The following is a 12,069-nucleotide window of genomic DNA, read 5'->3' as shown; positions in this document are numbered from 1 at the left end:
GTAAGAGCTCTCTAAACTTTGCCCAGGCTATTCTTATTCTAGCAGCTACACTTTCAGCGCACCCACCCCCACTACTAACTTGGTCGCCCAGATAGCGGAAGCTATCGACTACCTCTAGTTTTTCACCCTGGAATGAGATAGAAGTTGTTTCCTGTTTGTTTGCAGTCTTTATTGCACCTGAACATCTGCCACAAACAAAAACTAACTTGCTAGTTAACCTGCCTTTGATGTTGCTGCACCTCTTATGTGTCCATAGCTTGCACCGGGTACATCTTATAGAGTTACTACCTACTCCTTTTCTACATACTGAGCAGGGCCATCTACCTGGAACAATTTTATTTGGGAAAGAACTTACATTCATATACAGACAGGCACAGGCATGGCTGTGTGGTAAGAAGCTTGCTTCTCAACTACATGGTTCCAGGTTCAGTCGTGGCACCTTGATCAGCTAGAGTCTGTTGTTATTTTTTATATATTTATTCTTAACCACTGTTGTACTTTTTATTTCTTCAATTATCATCATTCTCTGAAATTAATCAAGAAATTATAATTAATAATCTTAACATATTTCATTTTCTCTAATTACTTGAAATGATAAAAAAAACAATAGGTTTTGAAGAAACCATGTTCTTGGGAGGATCATAATACCAATGACAATAAACACACACACACTGCTCAATATCACTTTATTGTTGTTAGTTGCTTAGATATTTAACCAATTGACTAACTAAATCATTATTGGTGTATTGACCTTCCCAAGACACAGCAACATTTGTTTCATCACACAAATTCACAAAGAAACTTGCAAACTAAATACAAAAACGAAGTTTTAAAGAAACAAATCCAAGAATTATTTAACCCTCTTTTTTTATACCAATATTACTTGTCCCTGGTTTTGTGATATAAACTTCTTGCCTGAGAATGATTGCAATTAAAGCCTTATATCAAAATTTTATGGTAATTTATGTTTTAAACACTTGATTAAATAACGACAAAGTTATTGTAATAAATTCTTTGTTATTTTCAAAATTGAAGCAAACGCTATAGGAGGAATACGTTAACGAAAGGATTAAGAATTATTTTTGCACTTATCATCACTGATCTGTGGAAGATGAGTCTTTGATAACCATTTGTTCTTACAATCTGTTCTGAAATACTTCCGAAGAAGGAATATTCCGGATAATTAGAAAATTCCGTTAGTAACATCGTAAAGTTTGACTTATCAGAGGGTTAACTACGATCTCTTAATATATATGAAATGTTGTGCATTTGGTATTAGGAAGATACACACATACGTTCACAGCGAAAGAGAGAGAGAGAGAAATATATGCACAGATGTGAATGTGTGTATGTGTAGTTTTAGAAAATATCTTCAAAGTAGATGACGGCAAATAATAATAATAATACAAACATATAGAAATAAAATGTAAAAAAAGAAAGGACAACAGTACAGAGAAAGAGAGAGAGTGAGGTGGGGGGCAGAGATTGTTGATGGTTTCTGAATGTGAAGTATATAATAAAATTTATATGTTCTATTACTTACAAATACTGTGAGAATATCTTTTATATATATATATATATATTTATATATATATATATATATATATATATATATATACACACACATATTTATATATACACACATACACAGACGCACACACATATTTATATATATATATATATATATACATATACACATATTTATATATGTGTATACACACACACACACACATATATATATAAATATATACACACACAGACACACACACATATATATACATACATATATATACTCACATATATATATATATATATACATATAAACACACACACACATATATATATATTCTTGATTTTTCTTATTGTTTTATTATTCCTCGACTGTTTTGTAGTAAAAATCATCTAAAGGTTTTTGACCAAAGTACCATTTCTGTTCTAAATTACTGTCCCTCCAAGTTTTTATTAATAGATGGAATAATATTGACGACTGCTTTGATTTTTGAATTATAGGAAACAGATGTGACAAGCCTCGACTTCAAAGTGTAATGGCTTTGTTCGGCTAATGACTGACCTCGGAGAACTATCTGGGCACGAGACTCAGACATTGGCTATTTGAAATTTTTGAAATGGTTTTGTTCATCTCACGCCACCACCACCCCCGTCCCCCTTACACCTCACCACCGCCACCGCCGCCACCATGCCACCAGTCAAACAGCCATATTTTATCTTTGGTTCAAGAGATTCTGTCTGCAGTAAGTTGCACAAAAAAAATGCGACTAAGCTGCCTTTTGATATTTGTTCTTTCACTCTTTGTCTATGTACAGACATATGTCAATAAATAATAATACGGCTGTTTGGGATTAGAAAGACAGACAGTTCAACTGAAAGATCGACCGGCAGGCAGGCAGGCTCGCCGACTAGCTGGCAGGCAGGCAGATTTCTTATACTTTTGCTTTTCATTAGAATATTATATATTCCAAGAGATAATGAAAAAGACTTCTATTAGACAGAAGCTGTACCTCTGGGCGGTGCTCTTTATTCTATATGCGTCCGTTTATTTTAGTGTGTAGTGTAAACATGAAATCTCTGGGCGATTTATCAGCAATACACAACTCTTGTCTCATTATTTCATTAAGGAATATGTTTGGTCTAGAATTTCGCTTCACATTACAGAATAGCTGGACAGTTAAGAAGCTCAACTCCCAACTAAGTGAATCCTGGTTCAGTCCTGCCCCATGGCACCTTGCACGCATGTGTAGTCTACGATAGTCTTCGATTGAGTAATATTATATATTATGACTTTTGAAATATGTGTAGTGCATAACGACCGATTCCATTCCTTCATCCACTGACTAATTATCACATAATTAACATCACTTGTTGTTATATACTGGAGCTGGATAGCAGCAGTCATTTTATTGCAAATTTTGTCTAATTCCATACGGATGAAGTATATTGGATAAATTGATTAATAAACTTTATTGATTGATTATCATCTACACAAGCTTGTCTGTACTTGAGGCTAACCAACTGTTTGTACTTTATCGGATCTCACTAATATATATATATATATATATATATAATAAAATAAATGCGCCCTTTTAAAGCCTAGCCAGGCTCATGGGCCCTGTTTCCCGGTTTCAATGACGTATGTGTTCACCAGCTGAACGGGACATCAGTCCATTGCAGTGTTACTCATTTTTGCTAGCTAAGTGGACTGGAGCAGCATGAAATGAAATGCTTTGCTGAAGAACACAACGCGTCGCCCGATCCGGGAATCGAAACCACAATCTTACGATCATGATGCTGACCGATAGAATAAGTACTTGGCTTACAAAGAATAAGTCCTGGGGTCGATTTGCTCGACTAAAGGCGGTGCTCCAGCATGGCCACAGTCAAATGACTGAAACAAGTAAAAGAGTATATATAAATATACATATGTAAATATAATATGTATAATATGTATAAATATACATATGTAAATATAATATGTTGGTTGTCATAATAAAACTCAGAGTTTCGGATACCGGGGCCGAAGTCTGCTCCAGAATTTCATCAGTTATTAAGACAAATGCTAGTGTTTTGTCTCAATAACTACACAATTACCTGATCCTCCTTTAGAAAAACTGATGGACCACTACAATAACTGTGTGAATCTGAGAGGAGGATCATCATCACTGTTTAACTTCCTCCTGCCATGCTGGCATGGGTTGGACTGTTTGACAGCAGTTGGTCAGGTAGAAGACTGCACCATACTTCTTTGTTTTGGCATTTTTTTTTTCATATCTTTTATGGCTGGATGCTCTTCTTAAAGAATAATGATTATGAATAAGACCATAATTAACTGATCCTCCTGTATTTTCTTTTAGCCGAAGCCAGGAATTTTTCATCACCACCTCAAAATTCTTTCACACTGTGGTAAAGACTTATTTCGATTTTTACGGTAGTGAGAAATGGTAGAGATAGCAGTCAGCATTCACATTTTTTTTCCTATCCATTTGTATATCAACCTATCTATATAATATGCATATAAATATACATGGAGATTTTATGATCATTATTATAATTTTTGTGAAATCTGTCTATCTGTAACATATAGCTTCCAGTTTGGTTCACAACTGCTCACTCTCTCCTTCTGTCTGTCTGTCTGTCTCTCTCTGTATATATATATATATTATTCACATTTTTTCCCTATCCATTTGTATATCAATCTATTTATATAATGTGCATATAAATATACATGGATATTTCATACATGTAATATAATCATTATTGTACTTTTTGCGAAATCAAATCTGTCTGTGACGTAGCTTTTAGTTTGGTTCATAGCTTATTCTCTCTCTATATATATATATGCATGTATTTGTGTATGTATGTATGTATGCAAGTATGTATGTATGTATGTATGTGCACTGACACATTTCTGAACACTCATTAAAGACATCTGTGCTGAAATACGAATCTATATTGTTCTCATCTCCCTCTGCATGTATAATGATACACATATACAGAAGTACATACATACGAATATGACAACAGTACTTGTCTATCTGTGTGTGTGTGAGTATGTATGTGTGTGTGTACACAAATGCATTTATTAACAGGATTGTTTATTGAACTTATTTAAGATACAACTAGCGTAAATAAGAAATGAAGTTTGATATTTTGTCTTCCAATATTCTAATAAGCTTAAGGCAGCGAGCTGGCAGAAACGTTAGCACGCCGGGCGAAATGCTTAGCAGTATTTCGTCTGTCTTTATGTTCTGAGTTCAAACTCCGCTGAGGTCAACTTTGCCTTTCATCCTTTTGGGGTCAATAAATTAAGTACCAGTTGAGTACTGAGGTCGATCTAATCGACTGGCCCCCTCCCCCAAAATTTCAGGCCTTGTGCCTAGAGTAGAAAAGGATATTCTAATAAGCTTCTTTTAAAAAGATCTATCTATATAACTACCTACCTATGTATAACTATTTTTATCTGAAATTCTCACCTTTACACAGTTAACCTAGACAACACTCAGGTAGTGTCATCCCTCAGTTTCCTCCATTCAATTATTTCAGGAAAATAGTTTAATAATTGGCAAGTAATGCTTGTCACCACTTCAACATGGCTGTTCCGTTTGAACAGACGTTACAATTATTTTTTAACCCCAAGAAGACATTACCTCTAGCTGGTTAATGATGCACACCTGCATCTGATATATCACTAGAAGGTGGTAGAGGTTCGCTTCCCCGCTCACAATGTATCGGATGCAGGTGTGCGTCATTAACTAATGAGAGGATATGTCCTTTCAAGGTTAAAAAATCATAGTAACATCCGTTCAAATGCAACAGCCATGTTGAAGTGGTGATAAGTATTACTTGCCAGTACAGTTACTGCTTTCATCTCTTACAGAGATTTTAAAACTAACTTACTTCAAAACTAGCTTAGTCTAAAACTAGCTTACTTCAAAACTAGCTTACATTAAAACCAGCTTACTTTAGAACTAGCTTGTTTTAGAACTAGCTTACTTTAGAACTAGCTCATTTTAGAACTAGCTTCTTTGCTGGTTTAAGATTAATATCCATAGTCATTTCTATATTCCTCAAACTGGTTTGTGAACTTAGTTCAGTCTTTCGAGACAATACATCTGAAGATGGCAATGTGCTTTATGAAAGTAGATGCTGTTAAAAACTTACATGAATTTTGATTAAACAAAGGATTCTTTTGCTACATTCTTTCTTGCACATATAACTATATTTCAAAGAATCGTAGTATTCTTCAGTTCAGGCACAAAACAATAGGTCATGCACTAATATAGTCATTATACTTTAGAAAATACACACATACATACACATGTGTGGGTGTGTATAGATGTAAATGTATATATGTCCACATTTATGTGTGTGTGTAGATATATATATATTTGTTTTATTTTTTTCCATGGTAGAATGGATGTATTGTATAATGAAGTGTATATGTACATGTATAAAGATGTATATGTATTGATGTATATACAGGCATACGTGTATATATGAATTTCCAAGCACAAACATATATGCATATATGTATGCAGACAAATATGTATGCATTTGTGTGTGTATACATATATGCATTTATATATACACACACTCATCTGTATATATATACAAACACATGTGAATATATATAGATATATACATATATGTATATACATATACATACATATATGTATATGTATATGTAAAATTATGTTGCTACATAATTTTACTTCACAAATGCATTTTAGGGATTGGCATTTGGTGCATGAGAGAGTTTGATGTAGCTGCCCTCATCTGCACCTCACGCTGTGGTGTTGGTTCATCTGGGACACTTGGCATGAAGAGGTCTAGCTTTATTTTGAAGACTCCTACATCCATCCCATACAGGTCTCTCAGGTCCTTTTGGAGGATATTGAAGAGCTGTGGACCACTGAAGCCCAGGCTATTGCAGTATAGTGTCCTACATCTTGATGGCAAGTTTGGAGTCCTTGGTACTATGCAGTGGTGCCCAGTTCTAGTATTTGTGTGACTCTCGATGCCTAAGTTTGGGACAGGTCCTTCCAGGATCTTCCAGATGTATATTATGGCATATCTTTCTTGTCTACGCTCTAAGGAATAGAGCCTTAATCTCGAGTTTTTCCCCAATTATGCTGCGTAGAGGCTATCTCCGTGTAGCTTCGTTGGATTGCCTCAAGTTCTGAGATTGATTTGACACTGGTTGGTGACCATAGCTGAGAGCAATAGTCAAAGTGGCTTAGGACAAGTGTTCTCCAGAGGACCATCATGGTTTCCTGATCTCTTGTTCTAAAAGTTCTAAGAATCCATCTGGTCAGCCACCTGCATTTCATTGCCAATTTAGCAACATGCACATGAAAGGATGCATCATTACTCATGTAAATGCCCAGGTCTTGCGCTGACTGTGCCTCTGGGATTGCAATCCCTCCAGGTCCAGATGATGATTCTAATTTCATTCTTTTTATTGTATCAGTCATTGAACTCTGGCCATGCTGGGGCAGAAACTTAAAGGGTCCTTTTTTTTCTTTTCAATCCAATGGCACCTAGTACTTTATTTAACTATAGCACTTATTAATACAGGTCTCCCTCATTTTTTTTTTTTTTGGCAAGCAGTATAATTTTACTCATTGCCTGCCACAAAGACTTGTATGTGCACTAATCCTGCATCTCTCTTACTCTCTCTCCTCCCTCTCTTTCTCTATACAATGTAAAATGTGACTAGGGAATCAACCAGCCTACCAACCATCATTTGTTTATATCAGCTATTATTAGAGGGACATATGAGAGAGAGAGGGGTGTATGAATGAGAGGGAGAGATTTTGAATTATTTCTTTTTCCCTTCTATCTATCTTTCTCTTGTATAGACCTTACAACTTAGAAACTTATATCCCCCCGCCACCATCATCAACACCACCACCACCATCACCAATCTATAAGAGCAGTTTTGTCTCATTATTGACTCATCACGGCAGCCGGCTACTGTGTTATTCTGACCAGATTTTGTGCTCCACTCTAATAATTTTGTTATTATCTGCTAAAATTAAATATGATGCTTTTTTTTTTTATATTTCTATTTTTATTATTTATTATCAGTAAAAGCAAAGGATATTTAATAACAGTCTTATGGAAAAATCAGAAAAAAAAACAAGCAAAAAAAAAACTCCCACTAAAGAAAAACAAAACAAAATCATAAAAAAAGATCTTTATTGATCTCCTAACGCCAACTATATTATTAAATGCTTCTATTACTTAGATTTAATAACTGTACTATATACAGTGTATAGTACTTAGCTGAGATTTTAGACTAGTCAGTTTGACTGACTTCATTCTTCACTGCTCCAGTGAAAAGCAAAAGAAACTGTGTAACTTGGTGAGAAAATTGAACAACTAATGAAGAACTAAAAGTGTTGTTTCTCTATTCTACTATCTTCTCCGATTGGCGCCTGTTCAATGAGCCAAAAAAGGAGTTCATTCCAGTAAAGGAATTCTCTAAGTAGTTGCTCAATCTGTTAGAATTAGGTATCATGCCTTGATCGAATCACACACACACACACACACACACACATACGCACACCATAGTACTTCGTCGGTTACGGCGATGATGATTCCAGTTGATCCGATCAACGGAACAGCCTGCTCATGAAATTAACGTGCAAGTGGCTGAGCACTCCACAGACATGTGTACCTTTAACGTAGTTCTTGGGGAAATTCAGTGTGACACAGAGTGTGACAGGGCTGGCGCCCTTTGAAATACAGGTCCAACAGAAACAGGAAGAAAGAGGGAGAAAAGGTTGTGGTGAAAGAGTACAGCAGGGTTCGCCACCATCCCCTGCCAGAGCCTTGTGGAGCTTGAAGTGTTTTCACTCAATAAACACCCACAATGCCTGGTCTGAGAATTGAAACTGTGATACTACAACTGCAAGTCTTCTGCCCTAACCACTGGGCCATTGCGCCTACACACACACACACACACACACACATTACAAATGTGTGGCTGTGTAGTAAGAGTTTGCATCCCAACCACATGGTTCCAGGTTCAGTCCCACTGTGTGTGGCACCTTCTGCTATAGCCCTAGGCTGACCAAAGCCTTGTGAGTGGATATGGTAGACAGAAAATAAAAGAAGCTTGTTGTATATATATATATATATGTGTGTGTTTACCCCCTTGTGGGCAATAAAGAAATAAATATACATATATATTAGAAAGAATCAAAATGAAAGCAAAAAATGTGGTGTCACTTAAGAAAATGTAATTTATAATCCAAACATGATTGCAAAATTGTTAGAGCAAATAAGAGATTAAGAACTAATGCATAAAATCTCTTACAGCTGTTTCTAGAATTGTTGCGCATATGGTGCATAGGTCATTGAGCAAAAATTTCCATATAAGCCAACTATACTCTCTGATGATGGAACTGGTAACTATTAATATCCTTTATTGAGGATATTCTTTAATTCTTCCTCTCTGAAGATGGGGCAGTTGCCTTATATGGAAATCTTTACTTAATGAGAAATGCACCATATTCTCTGAAATCATGTTTGAATTTACATGCTCCAAAGTGATACCACATGTTTTGCTCATTCATTCTTTCTTTCTAATATATATATCTTTTCACTCAATGATAAACCACTTATAGCCATTCTTTGCTAGACAGCTACAAAACCACTTTTGTTTTAGTTGCAGTTTGAGCCAGAGTTTTAGTGGTAAATCAAGTCAAGCACTTATCGTACATACCTTTTACATTATGTCATTAGATGGAATTTTTTTTATGCATACACACACACACACACATATATATGATGATATATGTATACTTACATATGTAGAAATATATATTCATATATGCATATATATATGTGTGTTTGCATTTATGTATGTATATATATACTCTCACATACATATATACACGCTAATGACTCTCAGCATAGTTTGTTTGTGTAGTGAAATGTTACTAGTGAATTATTGTTTTGGTAGAATCGACCAAAATTTTTTTTTTTTTGTTTCAGATTTTCAAAACCAGGTCACAAAATAGTTTTAATTCAAATGACTTTTTATTATTATTATTATTATTAATACTACTACTATTACCATGTTCGTCATAATAATGTAGTGGCAACTATCTTTGTAAAAGTAAATTTATTTTGTTATTCAAATTTCACAATGCATTTTGATTTAACAATAACAAACGCAGTTTCACCTGAAGTTATATAATTTTGTGAAGAAAATTATAAAAATGAAAAATAAAATGTTTGAAGCAGACATGTATGGTCAGTGAACGTAACTTTTGATAAACCAAATCAAAATAAACAAGTTTTATTGAAATATCTTTTAAAGTATTGTCAGTTTAAAACTAAATAACTATGCTGAATATCTCTTAGCATTCACTTTAAGTGTAGGCATTGCTGTGTGGTAAGGAAGTGTGCTTTGCAACTAGGTGGTTTGGGGTTTAGTCTCAATTCATGGCATGTTGGGCAAATGTCTTATTTCTTTATTGCCCACAAGGGGCTAAACATAGAGGGGACAAACAAGGAAAGACAAAGGGATTAAGTCGATTAGATTGACCCCAGTGCATAGCTGGTACTTAATTTATTTACCCTAAAAGGATGAAAGGCAAAGTCAACCTCAGCGGAATTTAAACTCCGAACCCATTTTGCCTGGCGTGCTAAAGTTTCTGCCAGCTCGCCGCCTTAAATGGGCAAATGTCTTCTACTATCTCTCTGTGTTGACGAATACCTTGTTAATGAATGGGTAGAGGAAATTGTGTGGAAGCCCATCATATACGTAAAAATTTTTTCTTTGGAATACTGAATCTTGAAGCATATAAAGCTATAAATAATAGTATATGAATGTCGGGTTGACATCATATATATATGTGTGTGTGTGGAAAAGTAAAGTACAATTTATCCTTTACTTTGGAGGTTTCCAAAGTGGCGATTTCTAACAAAGATTCTTCATATTTCGTTGGTTGTTTACTGGCATAAGATTTTTGTGAATATGAAATTATTACATGTATATGGTGTGAGATGAGGATTTATGGAAAAATATCCCATAGGAGCTCAACAGATGGAGAAGAGATGATGATAAAATTTTAAAATAAGAATTTAATACATGCATACGATCATTTCGAACAGTAATATTAACATGTAGAATTAATTACCAATTAATTAAATTAATTACATATTACTGTTCTCCTCAGTGCAGAAAAAGAATGCATCAAAAAATTATTATTATTACATAAGCCTTGATGGAGGAAGTAGTAAATAATATACTCAGATATACATATTTTTATCCTTATGGAAGATCATAAGCATACTTAAAAAAGATGTTGTTGAGTCTAGTTGCGAAAGAACTAAAACTGATGCGGCTAAAATGTTATTTACATGTTAATATTACTGTTCGAAACGATCAGCTCTCCATCTTTAATAGTCTGTTAAGTTTGTGTTATAATTATATATATATATATATATATATAGGTGGGGCAGCTGTGGTTGTGGCAACTTGGGCAAGTGTCCACTGCATCTTATAACAGAAACAGCTGTTAGTTAACGAAGCTCATTAGGCAATTGTTTATTCTTATGTCATCTCTTTTCCTCACAACCACTCTGCGCTTGACTAATCCTTCATTCTGTACATTGAGTGTTCTACACCAGGTTATTAATATCACAACTCCTAAGCAAAAACTACACTCACACACACACATTATGGGCTTCTTTTAGGTTCCACCTATGAAGCATTTTTGTGTTTATATTTCTATCTTTTAATTTATTCATTGCAGATGGAAGTGGAATGGGAACAGGTGCAAGCTAAAATCGCCAAGGAATATCAACAGGAGAAAGAACGATCGCCTGCGGTGACAAGCAGCCGAATGAAGTAGCATTACTCAATCGGTCAACTGTGCTATACAGGATGTATATTTCTTTGACTGGGTCACTGTATTTCTGTAGCATGGACTTGTTTTATGGGGGTCTCCATTTACTACGTGTATTCATTCACCCATTTACACTGTTTCTTAGTCTCTGTCTCATGCATACAATCATAGTAAAGTAGACGCCAGTAGATTTGATGTAGTAAGTGAAGAAATGAAACTTACGTGAATTATTATTATTATTATTATTATTAATATGGCGGCAAGTTGGTAGAATTGTTAGCACGATGGGTGAAATGCTTGGCAGTATTTCATTTGTCTTTATGTTCTGAGTTCAAATTCTGCCGAAGTCAACTTTGCCTTTCATCCTTTTGGGGTTGATAAATTAAGTACCAGTTGAGTACTGAGGTCGATGTGATTGACTGCCCCCCCCTCCCCACAAAATCCAAGCCTTGTGCCTATAGTAGAAAGTATTGTTATTATTATTATTATTATTAAGGTTGTGAGCTGGCAGAAATATTAGCATTCCTGGCAAAATGCTTAGCAACATTTCATCTGTTTACACGTTCTGGGATCAAATTCCACTGAGGTCGTCTCTTTACATTGTGAATTCAAATTCCATTAATGTTGGTTTTGAATTTCATCCTTTTGATGTTGATACAAAAAAAGTACCAGTCAGATACTGGGGGGG

At 34.9% G+C, this 12,069-nt stretch overlaps 1 protein-coding gene across 1 annotated transcript in view; it reads left to right on the top strand.

Moving 5' to 3' along the window:
* The window catches only part of LOC106881077 (intraflagellar transport protein 80 homolog), a 295,274-nt gene extending 283,211 nt beyond the window's left edge, over positions 1-12,063 (top strand). Inside the window, exon 18 of the mRNA XM_052974707.1 lies at positions 11,289-12,063. Within this exon, the coding sequence (XP_052830667.1) occupies positions 11,289-11,387 (99 nt within the window). The 3' untranslated portion in view covers positions 11,388-12,063. The remainder of the gene's footprint in view (positions 1-11,288) is intronic.
* The last annotated feature ends 6 nt before the right edge of the window (positions 12,064-12,069 follow it).

The sequence above is a fragment of the Octopus bimaculoides genome, chromosome 19 (genome assembly GCF_001194135.2).
Source record: "Octopus bimaculoides isolate UCB-OBI-ISO-001 chromosome 19, ASM119413v2, whole genome shotgun sequence".
Classification (NCBI taxonomy): Eukaryota; Metazoa; Mollusca; class Cephalopoda; order Octopoda; family Octopodidae; genus Octopus; species Octopus bimaculoides.
This window is presented reverse-complemented; position numbering and strand designations above follow the sequence as displayed.